This window comes from Manduca sexta, chromosome 7, assembly GCF_014839805.1.
Source record: "Manduca sexta isolate Smith_Timp_Sample1 chromosome 7, JHU_Msex_v1.0, whole genome shotgun sequence".
NCBI classification, from domain to species: Eukaryota; Metazoa; Arthropoda; class Insecta; order Lepidoptera; family Sphingidae; genus Manduca; species Manduca sexta.
In genome coordinates this window covers 893,214-919,240 of record NC_051121.1, presented here as the reverse complement: position 1 = coordinate 919,240, position 26,027 = coordinate 893,214, and the positions used below count along the sequence as shown (strand labels likewise).

The window sequence follows — 26,027 nt, the reverse complement described above, 5'->3', positions numbered from 1 at the left end:
TATAGTTTTTTTATTTACAGTTGTTTTCAATAAACGATCGCAATCTCAATCTTCAATCCGATTTCGAGAACTAACCAATAAAAATGAGTCATTTTGTAAGTATGTCAAAAATACTTTATTCTGTTTGGTCCATTTTAGAGATAGATCGAAAAAAGTGATGGGATTGTTTATTGAAAATGACGGTTACTTGATGCGCATAACAAACAATGTTTACTAACTATGCAATACGTTTCCTCATCGAAGCAAATTGAATATTTAATTTTAACCGTTAAATTGGGTCTTTTATCGAGACAGCATGCTAACTGTATTTTTACTGAAATTATAATGCATATAGAAAAATAACATAATATTTCAGCAAAAGATAACTCTACTTTAGAGGATTCATTTTTTTAAATGTTGTATGTGGATATTATTTCAATAATTTTATGATGTAGGCAAATGCCACTTAAATTGTTGATTTCTTGTGTCTCCTAAAGTACACATCATTTTAATTCACAGTTAACACTATTAGAAGGACAATTTAATTAGGAATATTTTGGCAGTTTCAAAAGTTCAAAAAGATCAATTGTTTTGTTACTATGCGTTAAACTCTGCATACATGCGTCCGTAACTCGCTTCGTAAATGTATTGAACGAATGCTCAAGGTTATTTGTTCGGAGGAGGCTCTTAAGACCAACGTTTGAGATCAGAGATAAGGTTTATTATTATAGTTGTTATTTAAATATACATTAATAAAGTTTTTTTTGTCATGAAATTCTAGATATTTAAATAAAATTGTTAAACTATTTGTATTAATTCTATTTCGTGACAGAAACCCCCATAAATATAACAAAATTAAAGTCGTTAGATTTTTTTTTTGACATGCCATCATTTTAGCATTTAAAGAGCTATAGATTAGACTCCTTCACCATTCAAAATATATTTATTTAAGTTTAGGTTCCCAAATCTCTGACATGTCACAAATACGTTGACTTTAGTGTTGGGTTATGACTATATTTGAATAAAATTGAGTAAGATTTCTTGAATATATATTTATTAGTTGATACGCTAAACGAACTGTTCAATACATATTTTGACACACGGAAGACAACAACGCTACTCGGCGGATATCCAAAGAAACAATATATGTTTACGAAGACACCTTTAAATATACTATATATAAAATACGTTTACAAAAACATTATCCGACCTTTAAATTTATCATTATTCAACATTTAGATAAAGAAAAACAAACACACATCACGCGTTTAGTAGTGAAGTGTATGTTATTTTCGCCAAGTATGTTTCGTTCCATGATGTGATAGGGGGCGAGCCTATCGCCATATCAGGGCTGATACAGAGCAGAAAAACCCAAATATCACTTTGCCTGACCCGGGATTCGAACCCAGGACTTCAGAGCGCTGCCGTACCGCGCATGCAGTAGCAACTAGGCCACCGAGGCACTCTTAAGTTTAGAAAAAGATATTCAATTATTTTAATCTTAACTATATTTTTAATGGTCTAAGTTGTTTAATTTATAGCCCTACTATATTAAATATATTTTTGAAATCGGTGCCTAATTAAAATTTCTAGCTAAGTAAGTACAAGAATAAATATTCATCAGGCACAGCCTATAAAAAATATTTAATGTGCATATATAAATATACAAAAAAACGAATTATAATGATTACATTGATAGTGTTGTTATTAATTTCTTATGAAATCATATGTAAAGTTTGAATATTATAGCGGTTTTTAATAAAAAACCATGTAAAGCGTTCCAACGTCGCAAAAAACCATCACGTCACTTTCAAAAAAATATTAGTAATAAAATAATAGATAATTGTTATTACTAATTAAGACGCTATACCTTCCTTGCTCTAATGGCAGCAAGTATGGACTGGATTTGATAATACTTTTTGTGTGTAATTTAGTACTATTTTGTCCAGGTTTGACTCATTTAAACGGCAAGAGGCTGTTCTATAAGCACTCTAGAGAACTACAAAGCACGTCGCCATATTAGTGATATTACCCTGCCTTGGTGGCGTTGTTGTAATGCGTACGCGGTTCGAGTACTACTACCGTGCTAAAGTCCTGGGTGTGAATCCCGGGTCGGGCCTAAAAATAATTGTGACTGGATTTTTCCACCTTAAAAATTGCTCAGACGCACCTCGGAGTCAGGAAGTTGGCGGTGTGATACCCTCGTGCCTCGGAAGGAACGTAGTCCTGCGACTGATCTCTCTCCGGTCCGAGGTTGGCTTGCCATGTCACCGGTCTATAAGAGTGAAGGAACAGAGTGTGTACATGAATATTACGCACACACTTGTGTATTGTAATATATCCTGAGGACCTGGTTGATCTCCGTTGAGATTGACCACCGGGGCCGAAAGTCGGGATTCATTATCCTGCTCTGACCCTGCCACTGGAAACCAGAATCGATAGCGTTATTTAATATTATGAAGCCTTATACCATCTCGAAAACGCGCTATGTTCCTATTGACGCGAACAAAAATTCTGTCACTACTACATAAAAAGTACCTACATAGTTGAACCGTATTGGCATAAGCGCACACATAAATAAATCTTACGTCAGTCTTAGTGTTACGCTCACTAATATGATTATGTAAACATGTGCATCATATCTTTGGCAGGAAAGATGATACAAGCCACGTCCTTATACTGTCTAAGCATGAAGTGATTAAATTAAAGGCGATATCATCTATACTAATATAGCTGATGAGTTTGTTTGTTTGAACACGTTAATCTCAAGAACTAGTGAACCTTTTTTTTCACTAATACTCTTGAGTACTATAGGCTTTTATCCCGGTAAAAACTATTGCACGCGGGCGGAGCCATAGGTAAAAGCTAGTATGAGATAAGGTTTTAGAATCTAATAAACCTTTTCCATTGCAGCATCACGCGGGCGTGCTAAGCATGGCGAACGAGGGCCGCCCGCACACGAACAGCTCCCAGTTCTGCATCACGACCGTGCCGTGCCCGCATCTGAACGGCACCAACGTGGTGTTCGGCGAGGTGCTGGCGGGGCTCGGGCTCGTGCGCGAGCTGCAGCGGTACGGCCACGGGGACGACGACCGGCTCAGGGTGGTTGGTAAAAATACGCTCTTGTGTACTCGCGGTGACGGTTCATTTTTAAGAATCCACACGGACGGCATTAATAGGGTATTTGACTACGTTGGATTTTATGATTTTTTTTATATGTTACACCAGCAATTAGTACAAAAAATAAATCCTTATGTGAAAATAGCATTAAAATTCGATAAAAAATGAGGCAGTAATTCATGTTTCAAGTATTGCTGCGTGCAAGAGTGGGCTTTATGTGAGAATATCGCACCATCTCTTTCTTTCGCGCGCCGTAATGTACGCTGACGTCATATGCAAGTAATTCGTCTTATTTCTATTTTTTTACACTCACCCTTACTACCAAATTTCAATGGCTTATAACTTGTGTATTTTTGACCAGATTTCAATGATTTCTTCTGTTTTAAAGTTTATACGACTTACATATTTTATAAAATTTATAAAAGAAATAAGTCAAAACCCTATCAGACGGAGCAATTTTCTCGCGTCGCACGTGAGATTCTTGGTAGGATAAAAAAACTTGCTTCGTTTGAACACAATGGTGAACCTTGCCCGCGTTGACAGTCGCCACTCACCTCAAGAAAATTGTTCCGTTTAATTGAGACTTTAGCGTTAGTGTTTTGTTTTGCTACATTATTATTTAGTCTTTTTAACCGACTTTAAAAAAGGAGGAGCTCGTCAATTCTTCTGTTTTTTATGTTTATTACCTCAGAACGTTTTAATAGTGTTGTTGTGCAAGATATTGTTTTTCCATTCATCGGCGACAGAAAAATAGTTAATATAAATAATGGTGTAATATAATAATTCTGAATAATCATCAATTTACATGTTTAGACCATATTTAATAGCTACTGTGCTATCCAATAACAAATTATTATGCATATATTTAAATAACAGGTGCATTATGTTTTGTATAAACAGCACGGGTTAGGTATTATCAAAATATTATCGCTTTTTGACAACTTCATCATGTTTATTAAAAAAATACCTATTAAAGTTTGGTAGGTACTATAAATACCTGTCAGAAATGATATATTAATCTGAAGGTATTTATCCAGCTGTTATCCAACAGGAATGCGTGATAGAAGACTGTGGCGAAATAACTTCTCAGCATTGGGACGTTTTCTGTCGAGACGGCACCGCGGACCGACTCCCGGAGTACGCGGAGGACTACCCCGACATCGAAAGCATACCTGTGAGTAGCCTAGCCCCTTTTTTAGGAGGAGGAGGGCGGTGGTGCACGCCTTAGGAGAGTTAGGACTCACAGTACGTTAAAGGCTTTATCTTGAACGAGATCGACATAGCTAACAAAAATACCGTTAGGACCTAAAAAAAGAGGGGCGATTTTTTTTCGCTTAGGATGACTGAATAGTTAAAGCCCCCCCTGTAGTAACTGGTCCAGTAATAGTAAATACGCGTCTACTGGGTATTACAAGCAAGCAGCCATTCATGACGTCACATAAATGTTTAATTTTTTCCTATACCGCCAATACCAAAAATGGCATCAAAAACATAGCCATTATCCAAAGATCTTTGTTCCGGCTTCTTTCAAAAACATTGCCATTATAAAAGATCTCTGTTCCAGCTCATCCAACTAATGTCCAGTATTAAAGATGTGAAGAACAGCGGCAACTGTTTTTTCGGCGAGAATAGGTATAAGGGCGCCGTGCGGAAATACCTGAAGTGTCTGCGGTATATAGACTTCGTGAAGGAACGATTAGAGAACGTCAAGGACGAAGACCAACAGGACAGTTGTGAGTATAAACAATCTATTTAATTATAGACTTTAATAAAGAGAGATTACTGGTGGTAGGCCTCTCATATGTGAGAGTCCCCCTGGGTAGGTACCAAGCGATGCCTATTTATGCTGCCAAGCAGCAGTGTGTAGTCACTGTTGTGTTGAAGGATATTGTAGCCAGTGTAACTACTGGACATGATGAGACTTAACATCTCATGTCTCAGCATGGCGAGCGCAGTAGAAAATCAAACAATACTTTGTAATTCAAGGTGTTGGATGGTGTTTCCACTGTTTATGGGCGGTCGTATCATTATCATCAGGCGAAAAGCAGGGTCGTCTCATCATTCAAAGCTATAAAAAAAATTAAGTTCGATATAAACCACTCCGACCGAGAGATGTTTTCAATAAACGATCTTAATCTCAATCTTCAATCCGATTCTGATAATGTACCAATCAATGTAACTCATTTGTAAGCATGTCAAAAAATCCATTCCTCTAAGACCGAAAGTTTCCAATGGATGTTATTAATATATTCGTAGATGTTTTTAAAGTCGGTGGAGATAACGTATCGATATAATGGTTTCTTAAATTAACGTCTTAGATAGACATTGATATAAAACTAGTTATTGGATTTTATAGCGATTTTTGGTGAATTACGACTCCCGACGCGACGTTTCGGCGGCTGATTACATTGTGATGTAAAAGAAATCGTGATAAAATCTCATAACTGGTTTATATCGTCGAATCGGTAACAAAATTACAGTTTTTTTCTGTAGCTGTTTGGTTTTTGTGTGTTGCAGTGCATGAAATCACGCGGATGTACACGTTACAGTGCAACCTGAACTTGGCGGCCTGCTACACCAAGCTCGACGATCACACCGCCTGCATCAAGTGCTGTGCGGAGGTATGCTGCTAATACTTACCACTGTCGCGGGACTAAGTTCATTCCTTTCCATTAGGGGCCGTTCAAGCATTACGTAACGCAATTTGGAGGGGAGAGGGGTCTTGTAAAAAGTTACGAAGCGTTACAGGGGCGAGAGGGGGGGTTCGTACAACGCGTTATGTAACATTGGTTATTTATTTTAAAATAATAACGTTAGTTTAGCTACTTTGCGTAACAAAATTGTGAATATGGGAAAAAATTTACACTTTAGAGTTACATAACTTTTTGAGGGGGGGGGGGGGGGGGCGTACGGGGGAAACGTTACGGCGCGTTACATGGTAGGGCAGAGTTGTGAAAAATCTTTAAAACTTGCGTTACATAATACTTAAACGGCCCCTTAGCCATACATGCTTTTGTGTGCGTGACTGCATTGTATATACTTCAGGTCAATAAAGATACATAGGTTCGTGGATTAGGGAGCATCAACTTCAAACACTTGAAAAAGCTTTCATTCCACCCACGTGATAGGACCCGTTACTACATCTAGCACATTTTTTTTTTTGGATATTAGACCATCAAACATGACCCAAGCTGATTAACATTAAACTCCAACAGGTACTGGAGTTGAATCCTCGCAACGAGAAGGCATTGTACCGTCGCGGGCAGGCTCACTTCGCGATCGGCAACTACGACGCCGCCCTGGCAGACCTCAAGCTCGCCGACAAGGTCTCTCCACAAAACCGCGCCGTGCTCAAACTCCTAGAGGAGGTACGGTTAACAAACAAATCGTATAACGAGGTGCAAAAACAACGGCTGTCAAAGTTTTTTCGTGAGCAAAAAGAAGAGTGTGCCGCGATCGCGGGTAACTGAGCTGAGACTCACCGTGCTCATACGCACTATGCGCTGAACTCAAACGGGCGTCGAGACGAGGGATTATATGCTCTGTTAGGGAAAATGGCCACGGAAAAAAAATGTGGCGAGGAAGAAAAATTGTTCCATTTGCGAGCATATTGTTTATTATAGTCGATTTTGTATGAGGCAATTTATGTAGATATCTTGCAAATGGAGCTGTGGCGTCGAGGATTTGTCCTTGCCTTTAATTTTTATCGATATTTTTCGATATTATATCGATAAAAATATGCGCACAAAAGACAACATCCTCTAAAAGGTATGACGTAATTAATAAGCAAATTTTAGCCAACGTGCGTGACTATAATAATATTTTTAAAGGGTAAGCGAATTATACCTATATTCAAGTGGGAAGGAATTTATATCTAAGGAACGAGGCAACAGGGATGCCGTGCGTTAGAAAACGGACGCTTTTATCGAGTAGGTATTGAATTATTCCTATCGATTTATTGTATGCTTTTTGCATAATAGAGATTGGTAAGAATGTGCTTCGAGTTTTAAAAGCACTATTTACTTTGTAAAGTAAATGTTTTGAAATTTGTGATTGAACGTACATAGTTCACAAATATTTATCGACTGGTTATAGAAATTAGACACTAGTTTGTAAGGACCACTGCCATTGACAAGTATTTTTAATATTTTTTGTTGTGTTTTACACGGAGCCTTTGTGAAATTTTTGTTCATCGTTTATTAGGCAAATTATTATGCGTAGGTATGGCAAATTTACACGGATTAAAATTTTTTGTCGGTTTGTTGATTCGATAATTTCATCCTATTCGATGTAAGTTGTGTGGTTGTTATGTGCAATGTTTTGTTACCGCTGGGCGGGTTTGGTGAAAAATTACTCGCTTATACAATGTTTGGCACGGATGTATTAGTTATTTTATATCAAAATGTGTTTGTCTATTTGTTTGTACGGTGTTACGCGTTCGTTAATCGTGTATTTTGTCAAAATTGTTCTTTAGGATAAATTCAATAAAAAAGCACTGAATGTTCAGGAGTCCTAACACATGAAAGATGTTGTTTTAATAATATATCAATTTTTTTATTGATTTCAAAATATTACTATGTACTGGAGACATTAAACTAAATCGAACCGAACGAAACTTAATTTTAAGTGGTGTTTAACGCATTGAGATATTTTTTGCAATAATTTGACATAAAAATAGCTCATTTAATACTAAATACTATAAAACTAGTTAGCATCCTTACCTGCGTGAAATGAAGAGCAAAATTGATAATTAAATGGTCAATTTAGTATGTAATTAGATTTTCTGTATCTTGATTGGATATGCCGAAAACCGAAACGAAGCAACGATGTACTAATAACTAACGGATTCTGTGGCAATTGAAATGGCTTCATATGGACAACCACTCCATAATAATGTTTCTCACATGGAATTAATTAACTACAAAATAATTCCATGGTTTTTTACTATACATGTAAAAATATAATATAAATGTAATCGATTTTGATGTTTTTTTCAACTCTTCATCCTGGGAAAGTATAATTCAGGACTTTTATAGCGGAAAAATTTTTTCAAGCGGGCTGAACAGGTGTAGTTTATACTATTATTATTGTAATTACTATTTCATAGCCATTGCCTACTATTTTCTTTGTGCGTATCCGAACGTCGAAGCTTCTTGTATATTTTCATAATAAATATCCTGTCGCCTTTGGGTGCGGTTTAACTCTTTTTAGTTTGTAATATAGATGTGATTTTTAAACGAATTTGTGTCGTGGTTGTTTAAGTAAAATCTCATGTTTGGAAGGCAATATTTGATGCACGTGTTGAAAGCCGGTACATAACAGGGTGCCATGTTTATTACACGGCACAGATTAAGCACGTTATTCTTTCATTCATTCATTCATTCATTATGCATTTTTCGAGAATATCGCCCATTGTCGTGAAACTTTTTCAGACATGTTGAGCGTCAAGTGTTATATCAAATGTTACCTTTTGAATACGAGACGGTAGTACCGAGTAGTGTGAGATCTCGTTTTTGTTATTGCGGAGGTTCATGTGTCATTTTGACATGTTGAGTTGTCATTTTTGACAGAAATTGTGTATTTCTCACTTTAATATAATACGCACAATATAATGTTATGAAATCTGATTATAAATTTATAATGGAATAATTATATGATTATGAATTTATCGATTATTAATTTATTATTACAAATTAATATTTTACAATATAAGTTTGTTCACCCTCTACAATCGCATGTTACGGCATATAGAATAATACCATAAAAATAAAATATATAAGGTACTTTTCACCCTTTTGTATATTGTATTTTTTTACTAATTAAGACATTCTTTATGAAATTTTAATACCTGTCAAAAATGTCACTCAATGCCATAAGTTTAAAGTAATTTTGTAACAAAATAGGGCATTCAAAGTTGTTTAAGTACATATTAGTTTGTGTTTAAAAAGGTTTAGTTTTTATTTACGTCAATTATTTTAAATGCTAATTATTTGTAGTTAAGGGTTAAAATGTAAGGTGCTCTATTCGGATTGGACTAGCGTGCAGTGTGCCAAAGCGTTAATCAATACTATATAACGTATTGTTCAAAAAGCCAGTAATTTTAGTTCTAACACTACTCCATTACATTATCTTATACAAAGGAAAAGATAAAAAAGAAAATTTACTGTAGCAAGCAATATTTTGTTTTGATCTCTGGCCAGTCATAAGATATTTTTTTTTACTAAGCAGATTATTTCGGACAGCAATAAAGCAGTAGAATTAGCAATAGAAACGTAATATTTTTTATTTTGTAATATGGGTTAAAGGTATATTATATTGTTAATCCAACTGTTTACCGTTTCGAATATACCAATATGATTAGGCGAAACTTAACCGATGTAGTTTATGCCAATATTTGTATCTCATTATATATTTTATATTGCTAAAAACATTCATTATAGCAATAGATTTATCTAGACTATTAATTGAAACTTCAATGCCTATGCTGTTTGAAATCTGTACTCGTGGTCATGATGTAATTATCGAAAATGTATTAAATGTGATTTAATTAGAACTAAGTGATTGAGTTCAAGTACTGATATCGTATGATACCGACCGGAATGGTTGTATGATATTAAACGATTTTATCGAAGCCATGGTTTTTATTTTTAATACTTACTTACAATTACTCTAGTAATTGATTTAGGTGTTTTTTTTTTGCGAAATTGTGTTTTATGCATATTTGAAATCAATATTTTATTAATGTGTTTTTTTAAACCTTATTTACATTAAAAATAAAGAAGTCTCTTAAGTCAATTAGCCTTTTAATCTTTATTAAAGCAAATAACTTTTTGACCGCACCATATTCCAAATAAAAAGGTAAACGGAAATATAAATAAAAAACGGCAATGCTTTAAAAAATCGTTTTATAAAACATAATAAATACAGGCTCTAACATAATGAATAACAAATAAGGTGGGTAAGATGAAACTGTTGTAAATCGGACGGCAACTGGCAAGTGTCTTTGGAAATCCACTGGTGCGATTTATTCATCGATAAAAATGAGCAATGTTCTAACTATCGATACATTAAGCATGATAATTACGATAGAAATTTTATAACACGGATTGTTTACCGAGTTGATAAATAATAGTGATGGTCCTGTTCCAAATTTGAATTAAACTTATCTAGGGTCACATCACACACATCTTACTTGACTGGTTCACAGAAATACCGATTCTTGTTACGAGATAATAAAATTATTCATCTTGTGTTACATCAATTCCATGGACAAGATAAATACTTCACCTCGGGTCGATTAAATCAATATTGACAATCGTATAAAAACCCTTGACAAAAAATGATGCCATCTAGCTTTGTATACTATCATTATGTCAATGTTTGGACAGTACAAGGAAACAGCGCGAAAGCTTTAATGAACATAATATGTGAATTTACCGAGCCGCTTGGTTCCAGTGTAGGGTGGGGAACAAATGCCTAAACCTCGTCTTCTAGATGTGTCCAGTAGTAGGACGGTGTAAAACAGATATTCCGTCCTCAAACCTCATGTAAAGTATTTACACCAGTGGATTATACATGAATTTATCTTAGAAATACAATTGTTATATCCAATAATTATGTGTACTTACAAGTCTGCTCACTGTACCGTTTCATACTATGACCGTGCTAGGAACGTGTCAGGCACAAAAAAAATGTATTGATAAATATGAGACTGCGTACTCCGTCGATTTCGTCACCGAACCAAGACCGTCGCGTGCCGAATGCAGACTGTTAACAATAATTGCATAGCAAGTGACGTTACCAAACCGATACACGTAGGCAGCGAAACGGAGAGCCACTGTTGCCAGCGCTATCGATGCATTCTAGTGGGCATAATAGTCCATCTTGTTTCTTTCCGTGCCCGACACGTTCATGACACGGTCATGGTATGATCCGATTATGTTGTAGACTTCTTAAACCTCAAACTAGCTTTTTCACTGCAATACACGTAAGCAAGTTAGTTTTATTAAAAAATGTACTTTTATTGTTACAGTGAAAAAACTTACATATCGTAATTTGTGACAAGTAATGTGAAATTAAATTGCACAGATTATAATAATGACAACGCGTTGTTAAATATGACTAGTACGTAGCTGTTATTAGAGCTCCTTGAAACTTTGACAAACATTTGAACCAGATTGGACCAAGTGATTGGGATCAATAATTCGTCAAAACTGTCATAGAAATAATTCAATAGAAACTATTTGCAATGCCGCAATAAATAATACCGAATTTACCGTATAAATGTATTTTTGTTATTACATACCCAATCACGTCCAACCCAAAACTAATGTCCAAAATAATTACATACAATAAAAAAATATTATAAAAGCGTAGACTCGTGTCGCGTGTACACGCACCTTAATCGAAACTAGGTAAAATTGTGACAGAAAAAATAAAGCTCGCTACACAAGGCAACTTGTTCGTACTTACACTAACAATAACTAAATTATGAACTAAGTAGAATTACAAAATACGGCCAACACTTCTATCGAGGTATTAACATAATCGAGACTAATAATTATTTTAAATCGATTCGTACCTTACGAGTTATTAGATATTACCATGAGATAATAACTTTATTATGCCCTAGTAGTCTATATTTACCTCAGGATATTTGTTATCGATAATATCGATTTTAAAGGGTCAGGAATAAAAATTAAGAATCAATGGACTTTCTAAATCTTTATCTTTGCCAAAGACAAGACGAATTAGGATAGATTTAAATCCCAACACTGGTATCAAACCGGGATGACGCCAGAAAAGACAAAAAATACTAATAGATCTAACTATCAATCGACAATGTGCCACACGACCTTCACATTGACATTCGCAACAGGCCTGCGGGCTCGCATCATGAGTAACTCAGTAAATCATTTTCAAAACGTGTTTATCCGCCTCTTAAATACTTAATCACATAATTATCTTTATTACTGAATTCATTTTAATGTTATTTTTATGTGGCAAAGTGTGTCATTACATCGATATATTAGTCTCGACTATGTTTAATGGCTTTAACAGATCTTACAAGACAATTATTTATCAATACGTTTAAAGTATAAACGAATCCAATTGTTACTTTGGATACTAGACATAGCATTGTTATTAAAACGTTAAGTCATCAACATCACTCAATTGAGGTCGATACAATCATACAATTGCTGAGCGGTCGTTTTACTTCTCTGGATACACTGTCTATTGTATCATCAGCAACTCTTGTAAGATCCGACCTGCCACGAACAAACACAACACTCCAAAACTCCATACATTACACACTGGCTCATTGCGGCTATCACTTAAACATTAACAAGTCTTCGAAACGCCAATTCAATAAGTAAATAATATTTCATTATTTACTAGGTAAAAATATTTTTTCTTTTTAAAAATACAATTGTCTTTAAATAATTGTAAAAAAACGTGTACTTAATATACATGTCTTCATCTTTCTCATTGGTCTGAGAGAGACAAAACATACGCCGAATTGGTAAGCAACTCATAGTTTTTCAATCATAACATTTTTGGGCAAAACAAATGTGATAAAAATTTCCTATGATTATAATATAGTTTTAGCCCATTGATTATATTATAGTTTTACTTTAACAAAATGCGATACGAAAAAAAAATAACAATTAATACTGCCTTATAGCCGCTTACATAAATTTCGTTATAATACATAGTTAGCAGTAGCTTACAAACTAAAAAGAAACACGAAATATATCGTTCAACGTCAATGACGAGTTACTTCGTCCTAAATTTAAAAAGTTGTTAGTATTCATTCAAATAAATATACCTGTTTCTCTTGAAAAAAAGGAGCTACACAAATGCATTGTTACTTTTTGTAAACTAAATATATTGTTTTATAACTACAGAAATATATTGGTACGGTATTATTATATATAACCATTTTCTATTTGCCATTTATTTTCAAATCAATTATATGATGTGATTTTATTACGTACTCTTATTTCAAAACAAGTTAGCTACCTTGCAATTTTCTAGCATGTCAGCGGTTTTATCAGTTCTAAGGGCATTTTTAGGGTTTTGTACCTTAAAAGTATCACTTTTTGTCCATACTGTCTGTCTAAATACTTTTTCTGAGAAACGCGTAAAGGTATGAAGTTAAAATTTATATTATCAAATACTTGGATTTATGGTCTACTTCAGAATCTGATTAAAATTAATCAATTTGTGACGCGAATTTTTCAATTAAATTAAACTTAGTTTATTTAATAAGTAGTGTAGTAGTATCGTTCCAATTTTAGTGTATGTATTGATTAGATTTAGTAAACAGCAAGGTAGCTTAGCTGATGCCTGAAAGTTTACTTTCTTATAAGGTCACTCGTCTTGATTATTTTTCACAATGGCATTATGTACTACATACATTTAATGTCACTTTTTCAACTAAGTTACTGAACGCTCTTTATATTATTTGTGTCAATTCTAGTTATAGTATAATATATTAATGTCTCATAGTGGCAGTGAGTGTGTAAGTGTGTGAGATGAAGCCAAAAGTGCCAAGACTTACTTATTTTTTTAATAATTTGTTGACCGACGAGACGAGCTAGCCGTTCGTCTGATGCCACAATTAGAAAAACCAAAACAGTATCAAGAATATTAAAAAGTTCTCTATGGAATATATGCCCTCGTCATCCTGGTGTCATTAGATATCTCATAATGTTTAGTGGTTAATGTACATACTTATAAATGCTTTAGGACATAAATACCTAGTTTGATACTTTTGGCATACACCTCATGAGTGGAATATACATTGCGACGTGGTTCGAAGGTAGCTCTGTGATCAAGGATTTCGTTATTTGGTCGTTTGTCGGCTCAGTCTTTGATTGTGGGCGCGTTATACTGGTTTCGCGATAAGTGGACGAATATACTCGCATAATAAAGACTTTCCTTTTTTTAGATCGACTCTTTTAAGAAAAATCATTTTATATTGTAGCAGGTAAAAGAAAATAAACATATTTTATACAAACCTCTTTAACAAAGTTAATAAAAGTTTTTAGGTTGGCTGTATAAGCTAAGATGTCGTTTGCTTCTCTGCATGGGAAAATAATTTAATGAATTTCGATCACAAGCGATACTTAGCTTTATAAATGTGTTAATGCAGCATGACTATTAACCTGTTTCAATTATATTAATATTTGTCATTTTACACAAGCTAGTATCCACTACAAATTATAGATATGAAATAAAATATGATTTGCGAATGGTTTCAGATTATGTAAGTTCGAAACATCGACAATATTTTAACATGTCTCTGATTACACGTAAGTTGGAGACAAAATAAAAGAAATGATTTTTGAATTTACTATACACTAACTTTATGAATCTCAAAACCCTGTTATATTCGTTTTTTAAATACAATATGACCCAATGATGAGACAGACAATATTATGTCTTAACACCTAGCTTCTAAGATTGGATTTGTGCCTTATGGATAAAAGCGGTAATATCACCAAGTGGCAACAGAAAACATTAACAAAAAATAGTGCATGTATTAGTAAATAGATGGCGTTATAAACAAAATGTTACATCTAAAGCGAAGTTTAGATTAGCAAGAAAACTTACAGAAGTTGACGTCTTTGAGTGATGGAACAATCTGATTTCTATAAATTTTGAAACATGCATGACGTGTGACGAGATGCATGTGAATATAACTATTGATATTGCCGCTAGTGTTAACGCATCTGGGCAATATATTGCTACGAGAACTTGAAAGTCTAAACTTAGCTTTACGCAAGCACCTTAGTACAGGCAAATGATAAAAGCAAAACTTACACTAATGTCATGTTACTTAACTTCGCGTCGTCTAAAATAACACGAGCAGTATGTCAAAAAAATAAAAACATATTTAAGTCGTCGACTTAAAGTTTAAAATTAAGAAACAGTTGTCTTTTTCAATATCAATGTGTAACAAATTGTTTTTCGTTACAAATTTGTTGTCTCGATTCGTCGAAACGTGGTTATTTTAGTATATACAAACTTCATAATAAGCGAATTTTTGGTAAAGTGGTTTATGTTTTTCTGCTATTAAAAACATCTATAAAAGTTATGTATATGAGAATAAATGATAAAAATAAAAATTGATAGGGTTCGATACGCCTGACATAAATACCTAAGAATCGATTTCTAATATCGATAATCGTTATTTGTTGATGATTTAGTACTTTTTATTTCATCGATGTTAGCATCGATAATTTTCGAACCACAATTATTTCGGCTAAATTAAAAGATAGGCATAGGGCCATAACAACAATCATATTGAACTCCACAATTTATAGATGTGAGAAACATTTCCTAATTAAGCGATTTGGCGTCTTTTGACATTCTTGTCTATAAAATAAAATTCTTTGGTCGACAAATGAAGCGAAAAAATATACAGCGTCTCCTTCCGATAATATCCAATTCTAATATTTGTCACACCATAGTCGATAAATGTTTATTACCGATAGTTTAGTTAAATATGACAATAGCGGGTGACTTATATTGGTTTAGGGATCAAACAAATAATAGATTTTGCAAATAAAAAAATAAACTTAATAAGACATGGCATTACTGGACGGTTTTGACATTCGATACACTATATTTTGTTACATTTACAGTTCATTTATACATTGATTTCATTCATGCAATTAATACCGAGCGAAATCTACCAAATCAAGACATTTGACTAATAATTCATGGTTTCAACCGAATTATTTCAGTTACAGATGGTCAGAAAAATATTAAGTTATTATTTCCAAAACCGTGAAACATAACGAAAAGTCAAAAATGTCATAAAGTTTTCACATCGAACGCCACCGGATCAATAACGCCATATCTTCAGAATAAAAAAACTCTTGGTACCTAATCAAGCCCGCTTTCGTACCGGCCGCGGGCATACGAGCCTTACCTCCACATGTTTAAGGTCTATGTTCGCTCGTCATCAGTCGACGAGAACGGTCCGCTCTCGAGACTCGTTTTGCGAGTGTTCTTTCTCTTCTATGACCGACTCGGTTCTCTCTATACCGAGATCAACAGCTTCTGTTGTTTTCTCACTGCAATATAAGGTAATTTAATTATTTAATAATTCCTCCCTAGGATGTGATCTTATCGAAAAAAATATTTATTTCACACAAAACAGGTTATAATCGGGTACATACTGTATACAAAATTGCTTAAAGTTTTTTAAACATAATTTTTAACATATAAATCATGTGCACATTAACGCTTTTATTATGCGTATGTTCCATCTCATGGTCTCATAGTAGGGCGAGCCTATCAGCATATCGAGAATAAATTCCAAACTCCAGGCTAATATGGAGCAGAAAAACCCAATATCGATAATTGTCGCGTCTATGTACGCGTGATGTCGATAGTTGTGTACTGACAGCGCGGGCCGCGGACTGGCGGGCGGGTCGGCGGGGTGGCTGTCCGGCGCGGTGTTGTTGCTCAGCGCCAGGGACTGCGGCCGCCGCAACCAGCCGCACCGCTCCTCCTGTATAACAATAATAATAATAAAACCTTTATTTGGCACAACAGTAAACGACAACATAATATTATTCACATGCTAAAATTGTTTGTGCTTACACAGAATTTTTAAACTTTAATTAACAGGGGGCCCCAAACTAGGCGATGCCTGTATCTTTGAGACCAGAACACATACACATTGTATACACATACACCCCTGTCAATTAATTGGGAATTTATCGATAACAATGATCTACAACTGTAAGCTGGTTGTAAAAATCATACGGTACAAAGTTTTATTTGTAGGATAGCTTTTGTTTGTTTTTTGTGTGATGGAACACAAGGTAAAAAAATTTAAGTTCACAGAATTTCGTATAGAGTATTATAGTGGCTGTGTGTCAATTAATAGCAGTCAAGTATAAATAAAATTTGTTGAAGTTTCAATTTGTTCACAATATCGTGGTGCCGCTCACTGGCAAACAATTATTGGCTCTCATTGCGAATTTAATCCCTTATTACAAATTATTATAATTGTGTTCCCTGTCGGGGTGTAATCATCGCTCGTCGGTCCATAGTCTACCTTTCGTGCCTGTGTAAAAATACTAATAATGACAATATGAGTGAAAAGAGTTCGATCAAGTGGTGAGAAGTGACCTGCGGCGTGAGTACGGCGGTGATGTCGGTCTGCGTGGCGCGCGGCTCGGCGCGGGCGCGCGACACGGCGCGCAACACCTCCTGCATGCTGCCCTGCAGCTCCACCACCTGCCGGGCATGCTCGTGGGACATTGGCAACATCGGAAATACTTATGTTTATATTCCTATAGCTTATGTTAAACTATTTAGATAGAAAAAAGAACGCTTTTATCACCATTTTCAATAAACAATCCCAAACGTTTTTTCGATCTACCTCAAAAATGGATCAATCTAAAAGTTTGTTTTTACTTGCTTAAAAATGGCTTGTTTTTTTTATTGGTTCATTCTTGGGATCGGATTGAGGATCGAGATCGGGATCGTATTTTGAATACGGCTACAATTGAAAAAAAAAAACTGAAAAAAATAATACAGATAATTGATATTTTTGATGACTATATTTATTTTGAAAGTTATATTTATCTATGCCATTGTGCTAATTAAACGATATTCCACTTTTCGATGAAAACTAAAATGTTATATGATTTGTATACGCCGCTTTATTATAAAGTCCTCAGCAACTAGAATTTCCTAAATTCTCATCCTAATACTCTCTAAGCGCACAAGTCGAACTAGTCTCGATTAAAGTATGATCTAACCTGCGCCTGCAGACTGAAGCAAGTCTCCGTGAGCTGCCGCAACACGTCCCCGTTCTCCTCCGTGTCCGACAGCTTGTGCTTGCTCTCTTGAACATACAACATTTTTATTATAGTATGGTCTAGTTACTGTATTGGATTGAAGATACACTCACACTAATGTACACATATTGGTCCGATTTTCATATTTAAATTAAGGGCCATATTCGGGCTATGAGCCGTGTGATTTGAGGATCAATTCGCAGATCATGCAACCAAAATTTAAATAATTTTATGGTTTCAAAAACAATCATCAGTGTTCGAATTTATGCTCGAATATGCGATAAGCACGCTTCATCCATCGTGATCTATATAAGCGCTGCAGAATAGTTCTAGTTGTACCTCTATCAAACTCTAATAATAAAGCTATGAGGTTATGTTATAAAGTTCTTACCGGCAGCCTGCAGTGTGGAGACTTTCTTCCAGAGCGCGTTGATGGCCTGCATCTGTAGCTGTTGTATTTTTCGCTCGCTCTCCAACGCTGCCTTAGTAGCTTCCATATCGCACGTCAACCTTCTGAGGAAAGCGTTGTATTGTAAAATACCACCATTAAGGTTAATTTCGTCATATTAAATTTTAAAGGCCGAAATATCCATGCATATTAATTATTTTTACGTTTTTCTTTCAACTGCGAGAACTAATCACTAACTAGACGTGAATTTAAATTCTTTACTTGTCAATACTTGTTTAGTTACCCAGATTAAAGGTGAAACAAAATGTATGAAAATGGACCTTAAGCTATATATAACCTTAATAGGGTATATGACATGTTCTTCGGATGTAGATAAAGTTGTTTCGGCGTAGAAGGCGGTTTGTTTGTGCTTCAGGCATTAGTTTATGGACGACTGTCTTCGTAGGCAGTGGTTATGACGTCGCAATACGATAAACAAAAGATAACTGAAGCTAGCCACGAACCGCCCTTTGTCGCAACTAACTTCAAGGGATGACTGAGCAGCCATACTGTATATACTATAAATACAGTAAATGACACGTCTTGAGCACACTCTTCATTGATCAGTTTGACCTAGTTCACGGCGACATTCTACCCAATATGTTAGACGATACTCATTGTCTATAGGCTTACCCATGCAATGCGGTTACTATACTCTCGTCTAATTTGTCCCACCACTGTTTTGTGCTCACGACTCGTGCCGTTTACTATAATGTGTATAACTCACTGTATGTGCTGGCGAGCCCTGGCGGCCTGTATGGCTTGCAGGATCCGCAGCGTGTCCTTGTTGAGGTTCCTGCTGCGGTACCCGCGCCACATCTTCTGTATGGTCACCGCCGCCATCGACTCCACGCTCATCTTCTTCTGCCGCCGTTGATTCGACGCCAGCTTGATTATCTCTAACTTGTCCTGTTCAATATCGTCGGGACCGTCTTTCATTCCGTTTAACTTCTTCTCTTCGTTTCTAGAACGTAAAAAAAACACTATTAAAACAATCTAATTATTACGCGATTTTGTATACACACAGCTTTTTGAGATTTTGTATACATACGGCATAATTTTAACAGTGACAATTGATAATTCAATGACACTTTTTGTGTAAAATGTACACTAATATAAATACTTCTGATAGCACTCTCTACCACCTGAACCTCGCAAAGCTATGAGGTATTTCCGAAGCTAGTAATGAAATGAAATGATTTATATGAAACTGTAAAATGTTATACATTATTTAGATTCCGTCAATATAAACTCTACCACCAGTTCGGAAAGCAGTTCTCACCAGAGAAGAACGGGCAAGAAACTCTGGTGTTGCTCTTTTCAAAATCAGTTTAAGGTAAAGACTACAGTACATTATAAAGAGAGAAAAAAAAATACCATTAGTTTTTTTATTGTTGTTCAGAGCAATTCATTTATATGCGCGTAAAATAAGGAATAAATTACGTTCAATTTTCATATGACTGTACAACCTTCTCAGGAATCATGTTTTTTTTTATAATGCTTATAATTATTTCCTCTTAGCAATGTTAAACATACCTAACATCGAGTTTAGTTAAACTGCCTTTCCGTTGCTCCATTTTGGTCTTCAACTTGGGAGACGACGTGGCACTTTTAGTCAACTTCGGTGAGCCTTTGAGGTTTTTCAACGAGTTTGGTTGACTCAAGTTCCTGGGTTTATCGTCCTGTATGCTGCTGTTACTGGACTGCGATGAGACGCTGTTGGCCGAATTGATCGGTTTTGGTATGGTTCTTTGGATGTCGTATATCGGATCTTGGTAGTCGGGACTCATCAGGGATTCTGGTACAGGTACCATCTTTGACGCTGCTTCTAGGGATTGGTTCACTGGTTTTGGCAGCTCTAGAATGAAAAAGTTTTTTTTTGTTACGACTTTTTTGGCCAGTACATTAAATTTATTCAGAGTGAAAAGTAATCTGTTATTTCTTATGAAATCATATTGTCACATATTGATATCCACGAATGTGTCTGATTATTGTGGGAATATGTGCTCGGTATGCAAAAAGAAACTTGTAATTCTTATATGTTAGAGATATAAAAATTATATTGCAGAAATTTAGTTACTTATTATAATGAAGTGTATAAGTGCCTGCAAAGGTCTATTTACCGAATAAATGATTGATTGATATTGAGTATACAGTATGTTCTCACCCTGCCTCTCCCTGTGTTCCCGCTTGTCGAGCGCGTACATGAGTCCCGGCGAGTCGAAGCTGTGGCTCATGGAGGCGGGCGCGCCGGGCAGCTCGCCGGCGCAGGAGTGCGACATGTGGGAGGGCGAGCTGGACTTGGGGAGCGCCGCGTGGTAGCTGGACGTGAGCCGGTCGGGCGAGCGACCCATGTGACGAGTCGATATGCGGGCTGACACATATAAGGGCTAGGTTATTCGTCTGCGACAGTTCACCTATCACTGCTTTGAAGTTATTTAAAATGTGTGTTCACATTTTTACAATAAAATTATTAATATTATGAATTTTGATGTTATTTATTTATCACGGTCACTAAAATATTTAGAACCACTGGTAGAATTGGCAAAGGCTACCACTATTTCAAACTAAGTTGTTTTTATCTCATTTACCTCAATATCGATATTTGGGTATGCCTATGATCATAAAGGACTAATCTAATGTAAGAACTTAAAAAGAGGCAGTTATTTTAATTTTCTTTCAAAATAACGGACACTTTAAAAAAAATTAGTACCCTGTGTACTTTTCATTCTATCTTTCTAATTCACGATATTAATAAATTACAAACTAGTTAACAACCGGCTACTTACATTGCATCCGCGGCGATTGTAACTTCGGTTTCAATGGACTGTGATTCTGGTCCTTCAGTTGTTGCTGGTGATGTTGAGCCTAAAATATAGTTTGAAAACATTAAATTAAGCATAAAAAAGTATATCCTATCTTATTACATTGTAAATAAGAAACAATTTCCTCTAGTTCAACAGTCCTGACCTAAAGTGAATTGTTTGAAACAAGCAATATCTATCCTTACCTTGCTTAGTATAAGACGCAGTTTCCTCTGGTCTTCGGTCTCCAGTGCGTCCGCAGTGAGCGGGCAGGTGGACGCCAAGTATTCGCACAACTCCTGATGCTGGCCCGAGTGGAAGTGACGACCCTTACCTTGGCTGTACAGCCACTCCGCTTTCAAACTAGAACGTGATTGCAATAATTTAAAAATGATAAAATGTCTATCCAACCAAGTTTATTGTACATTTTATAGAGAAAGGCAACAGCAAACAGTCACTAAATTATTGCTTTCTGTGTGATGTTAGGACTATCCTGATTGGTCCAGAGATAAACATGTTATTGTTCTACAGTTTGTAACGTGTTTTCTTACTTTATTTTGGCATGCATATAATGTATAATACTAAAAACACAGCGACGTATCAAACAGCGGAATCTCGCCTCTTCCGCCACCCATATGTGAGAACACAAGCTACAATTAGTTGTATAATATAACTATATTCGTTTAATCATTAAAGAAAAAAAAATACTAAAACCTATTCGTTATAAATTGCTGAAAGACCTTAACGAATATTTTACCTTTCTATAGCGCTGACGACGAATCCGTCGATGGATTTGACGCTCATTATCCAATTCAGCACGAACGGACGATAGTCGAAACCTCTGTGTGATGTTCAGGAACTTATCCAATATTTTATTTTATATGAGTAACATATAAAGTAATGTAAATTGAAACTAATATATTTCTTTAATAAATATCGTACCTTGGTGAATAAATATCACAATAAATGTCTAAGTTAAAATCTATATGTAGGTACAAATAGCATCCCTTCTTTTAGTAACATACTGTATATTGATTATAAAAAAAATACAATCGATTTGAGAACCTCTTCCTTTTTTAAAGTCGGTTAAAAAGGATACAGTTTATCTTTCCCCGCCATGGCGACGCAAGGATTTCCCTGTATGGTGAAACTCTCTAGTTTGCTGAGGTGTACCAGATGGCATATCTCATTCAGGTCTTGTATGTTGTTGTGACCTAGGCCAAGGTGATCTAGGTTCGGCGGTAAATAACGATCGCACTGCCTCAGATCCATTATTCGATTCCGTTCCAGATTTAAATGCTAAAACATACATTGTTCATATCAGAATATTATCAGAATACCTTACCTTAAACAACTTTTTTATTCTATGATACCTCAATTTGCAAACATGTTGCTATAATTCCTAATAAAGTATATTATTACTTGTGCAAACGTTTAAGTGCCATGACATAATATGTATACTAGAAGTTCCACAAGTTAAAATCAATGACACAATATTACAAAGAGTACAGTTACAAATGGGTTTGTAATAAATTTAACCAACCTTTAAGCTCTTCAAGTAAGATATATCAGCAATGAATGATATCTGATTGTTAGACAAGTCCAGATGCTCCAAATGCATGTTGTGGTTCAAATGTTCTATGGATTTTATGTTGTTACCTGGAACATCATATGGGGAACTTATTATAACCTGTCTATTAACATTAGCATAGTTATGATAATAAATACAAATACCCAGTAAAATTATAGATATCGTTTTTATATACACTTTTTAATAATATCAGCAATATGTGCTTAATTGTCACACCAATCAATACTTGATAATCAATAACCTTGAATGAGGTAGTATGAGTTTTTTTCTTGCTTGATCCTTTTAGTCAGTCCTGCTAATGTCGTGAGGCAAATACATATTAAACTAAACAGATTAAATAAAAAAAAAATAGATTTGATTGTTATTGTGCATAAATAAAATATTTTAAAAGAGCCTTTGTGCCCAAAGTTAATACTTCAAAATTTCATTGTATTATTGCCTGCACTTTTGAATGATTGGAAAACTCTATGGATTAATATCACATGTAAATTTAGCTTACATCCAACTTTCATTCAAATCCAACCAACCATTAAGGCGTTAATGAAGGCGTACATTTACAATTATAATGAATATATGGCCCACACTGATTTTGAAGGACTTATCTGTGTATGGATGGGAATGCAGTCAATATCTATATATAGTGACACAAGTTGATTGCACATAAAACTGGCAGTGCAGAAGGTCACATTGTGTTGATGATGTCACAAATTACATTGAACGTACAAAACTACATCACTATGTATTTAACTTTAATTGATTTGTATGTATAGTTGACTACAAAACTAGCCAAACAAAAACTTTGTACCACTAAACGTTAACTTTATTCACAATATTCATTTTTATTTATTTTAAATAAACACTTTATTTTACTGAAGAAAAAACGCTTGTTGATAAGAACATGAGAATTTTAAGATTTGAAATTTGTTTTTGCTAATTTTGTGACTAGACTAAATATGCGTCATTGAAAGAATGTTACAAATAGTTTTAGTTTTTGTTCTATTTACATATTGTACTCAAGTTAAGCAGGTGGACTTAATGTAAATAATTATAATCATTTTGATGTCTTCCCATTCAAATGTGTGTGTATGGCAGTATAAATATTTTTGCCTGTTAATGTTGCAAAAATATTGAATTAGGAACACTTAGTGCCAGCGTTATAACTTCTGAGTAAATGCTACTTGTTAAATAAATGCATAAACCAACCAAATACAAGTTAAAGTTAGATCTGTGCTCCCAAATAAATGGTAATAAAATTAGTACCATTTACATTAGCTGTTTAATATGATAACTGTTAAATAAAATTTACTTGAAACTTGTGAAAGAAGCCCTTTTAATTTAAATTACAAATATCATGGAGAATAATTATCCCTGATCTATACATTTTATTTATTTATTGATTTTAATGATATAATAATATAAAACAAAGTCTTTTTTTCTGTCTATCGATTTTCTCAAAACGACTAAACTGATATTTATGAAATTTGGTATGGAGACAGTTTAAGACACTGGGAAGATTATAGGCTACTTTCTATCCCGGGAAAATATGTAGTGGGACTTCTATTCCGGGAAACTCCTTCATGCGGGCGTAACCGCGAGCAAAAGCTAGTAAAAAAATAATGTAAATTCTTAATATTTTTTTCTACATTCTAACCAAGATAAATATACCTGTGTACATAAAGCAATACTTTGATATTATCAGAATTTGTTAATGAAACATTGCTACTTACATTAACATTATTTATCAATGTATCTATCAACAACAATAATACTGATAAAGAAATGCAATTTGGCTATAATTCATTACAGTCACAGATAATTGATTATCAAAGTGATCATTATGTTTATTATGTGATTAGTGAGGAATTTATAAAAGAATGTCATAAATGTGGATTTTATGATTCACTTCAATGAAATTGATATATAAATAGACTATTTTCGTTACAATCTATTTGGTTCAAACACAATCTAAATCATTTCGTTAAATCTTTCAATTGATAAGTCTTTATATCTTAATACGTTCAGCTAGTCACATAAGTAACAAAATTAATGAAAAACTTCAAATTGCATATACACTTTATGTATTTCTCAATTAATCTCAATGTTAATAGGCATTAATAACTTATATATCACAATAACACAATTATCTCAGCTAAAACATACGCTTAAATGCATGTTTATTACAAGAGCTCTTGAAGCTTTTAAGTCCATTAGATTCAACTAGCCAGACTACCTAACAAATGATTACCAAATTTCTTTGACATTTATATTAAGTAAAGCTTATACTCCTCACCGGCTAACTTCAACACTTTGAGATATATGAGGTCCTTCAGCCCCTCTATCTGCAGGATGCCATTGTTATTGAGGGCCAGCACTCGGATGTTAGTCAGGCGGGACACTCCATGCATACGGAGTAGAAAGTTGTTGCATATTGACAACTACAACAAATAATATAAATGTTTAAGAGGGATATTATAAATTATTGGTTGTATAAGCTGCATAAAAATACAATGTTTAGTTTTTTTTACAAAGCAGGGTTTTATATTTTCCCCCTAAGCAATATATATCAATAAAAAAAATTTACTTGTAAGAAAAATGGAAAAAAGTTTATTAAATAAAAAAATATTAGGTACTCTATAATCTTTGCTCTAAACCATTAGCAGGGATGTTTTCCTTTAATTAACATTACGATATTCTAGTTAGAATGCAATTAGTAAATTTAAATTTGCTATAGTAGCCGTTTGAAGAGGCTGACCAAAGCTCGATTTCAAACTATTGTTACTGACGAAAAGAACATAAAGTGTTCAACTTACATTCTCAACCCGGCTGTATGTGTCGATATTGTCGAGTCGCTGCAACTCATTCTGATCGAGGATCAAATTAATAATCGTCTTAGATTCATCTGCGGGCGCTTTCTCTATTTTTTTCAACCCACGCCTCGAAAGGTCCACAGTTTCGTTCTTTGCTTCATCTGCTGAAAAATTTTCCATTAAGAATAGATCTACTATATTTACCTATCAGTTGGATGCACAAACTTACCCATTTTTACACTTATTACTGCATTTTCTATTTATTTAACGAATAGAAACAATTTTTTTCCACAAAAAATCAACATTCGTAAATTGACGTTCCGAATATGTTGTCAAGGAAATAATTATATGTAGTCAAAGTTTATCCAACTCATCGACAGATTGGTATTTATAATTTAATCATAATTATTAATAAAACTAATAATGCAACCAAAATTTTAATGAATTATT

At 34.5% G+C, this 26,027-nt stretch overlaps 2 protein-coding genes across 5 annotated transcripts in view; one reads left to right on the top strand and one right to left on the bottom strand.

Annotated features, from left to right (window-relative positions):
- The window catches only part of LOC115447412 (peptidyl-prolyl cis-trans isomerase D), a 56,442-nt gene extending 46,712 nt beyond the window's left edge, over window positions 1-9,730 (top strand). For both annotated transcript variants that reach the window (XM_030174442.2, XM_037447727.1), the window contains exons 4-8: window positions 2,893-3,084; window positions 4,151-4,273; window positions 4,664-4,832; window positions 5,617-5,720; window positions 6,315-9,730. In XM_030174442.2, coding sequence (XP_030030302.2) covers window positions 2,893-3,084; window positions 4,151-4,273; window positions 4,664-4,832; window positions 5,617-5,720; window positions 6,315-6,569 — 843 coding nt within the window. In that variant the 3' untranslated portion in view covers window positions 6,570-9,730. The remainder of the gene's footprint in view (window positions 1-2,892; window positions 3,085-4,150; window positions 4,274-4,663; window positions 4,833-5,616; window positions 5,721-6,314) is intronic.
- Window positions 9,731-9,987: 257 nt separating this feature from the next.
- On the bottom strand, window positions 9,988-25,902 carry LOC115447424 (centrosomal protein of 97 kDa). 3 transcript variants are annotated; one of them, XM_037447725.1, is made up of 16 exons: window positions 25,807-25,902; window positions 25,581-25,741; window positions 25,061-25,205; window positions 22,723-22,838; window positions 22,279-22,478; window positions 21,937-22,020; window positions 21,386-21,542; window positions 21,165-21,243; window positions 20,543-20,749; window positions 19,912-20,233; window positions 19,103-19,339; window positions 18,319-18,440; window positions 17,889-17,974; window positions 17,254-17,361; window positions 16,521-16,627; window positions 9,988-16,187 (listed from the first exon to the last, which is right to left on the bottom strand). In XM_037447725.1, exons 1-16 carry the CDS (start codon window positions 25,808-25,810, stop codon window positions 16,076-16,078), a joined length of 2,247 nt encoding a protein of 748 aa, XP_037303622.1. In that variant the 5' UTR covers window positions 25,811-25,902; the 3' UTR covers window positions 9,988-16,075. The 3 variants fall into 3 exon arrangements, with proteins under 3 accessions (XP_037303622.1, XP_037303620.1, XP_037303621.1); XM_037447723.1 differs by lacking the exon at window positions 9,988-16,187 and having other exon boundaries at window positions 16,222-16,627; XM_037447724.1 differs by lacking the exon at window positions 9,988-16,187 and having other exon boundaries at window positions 16,222-16,627; window positions 25,581-25,738.
- Window positions 25,903-26,027: the final 125 nt, after the last annotated feature.

Bases quoted from the DNA above. Each gene is read 5' to 3' on its own strand.
- LOC115447424 (XM_037447723.1), bottom strand. The intron at 22,021-22,278 runs GTATCCTTTTTA...AACATCACACAG, and splicing joins ATGGCGGGGAAAGATAAACT to AGGTTTCGACTATCGTCCGT. The intron at 20,234-20,542 runs GTGAGAACATAC...TTTTCATTCTAG, and splicing joins GGAACACAGGGAGAGGCAGG to AGCTGCCAAAACCAGTGAAC.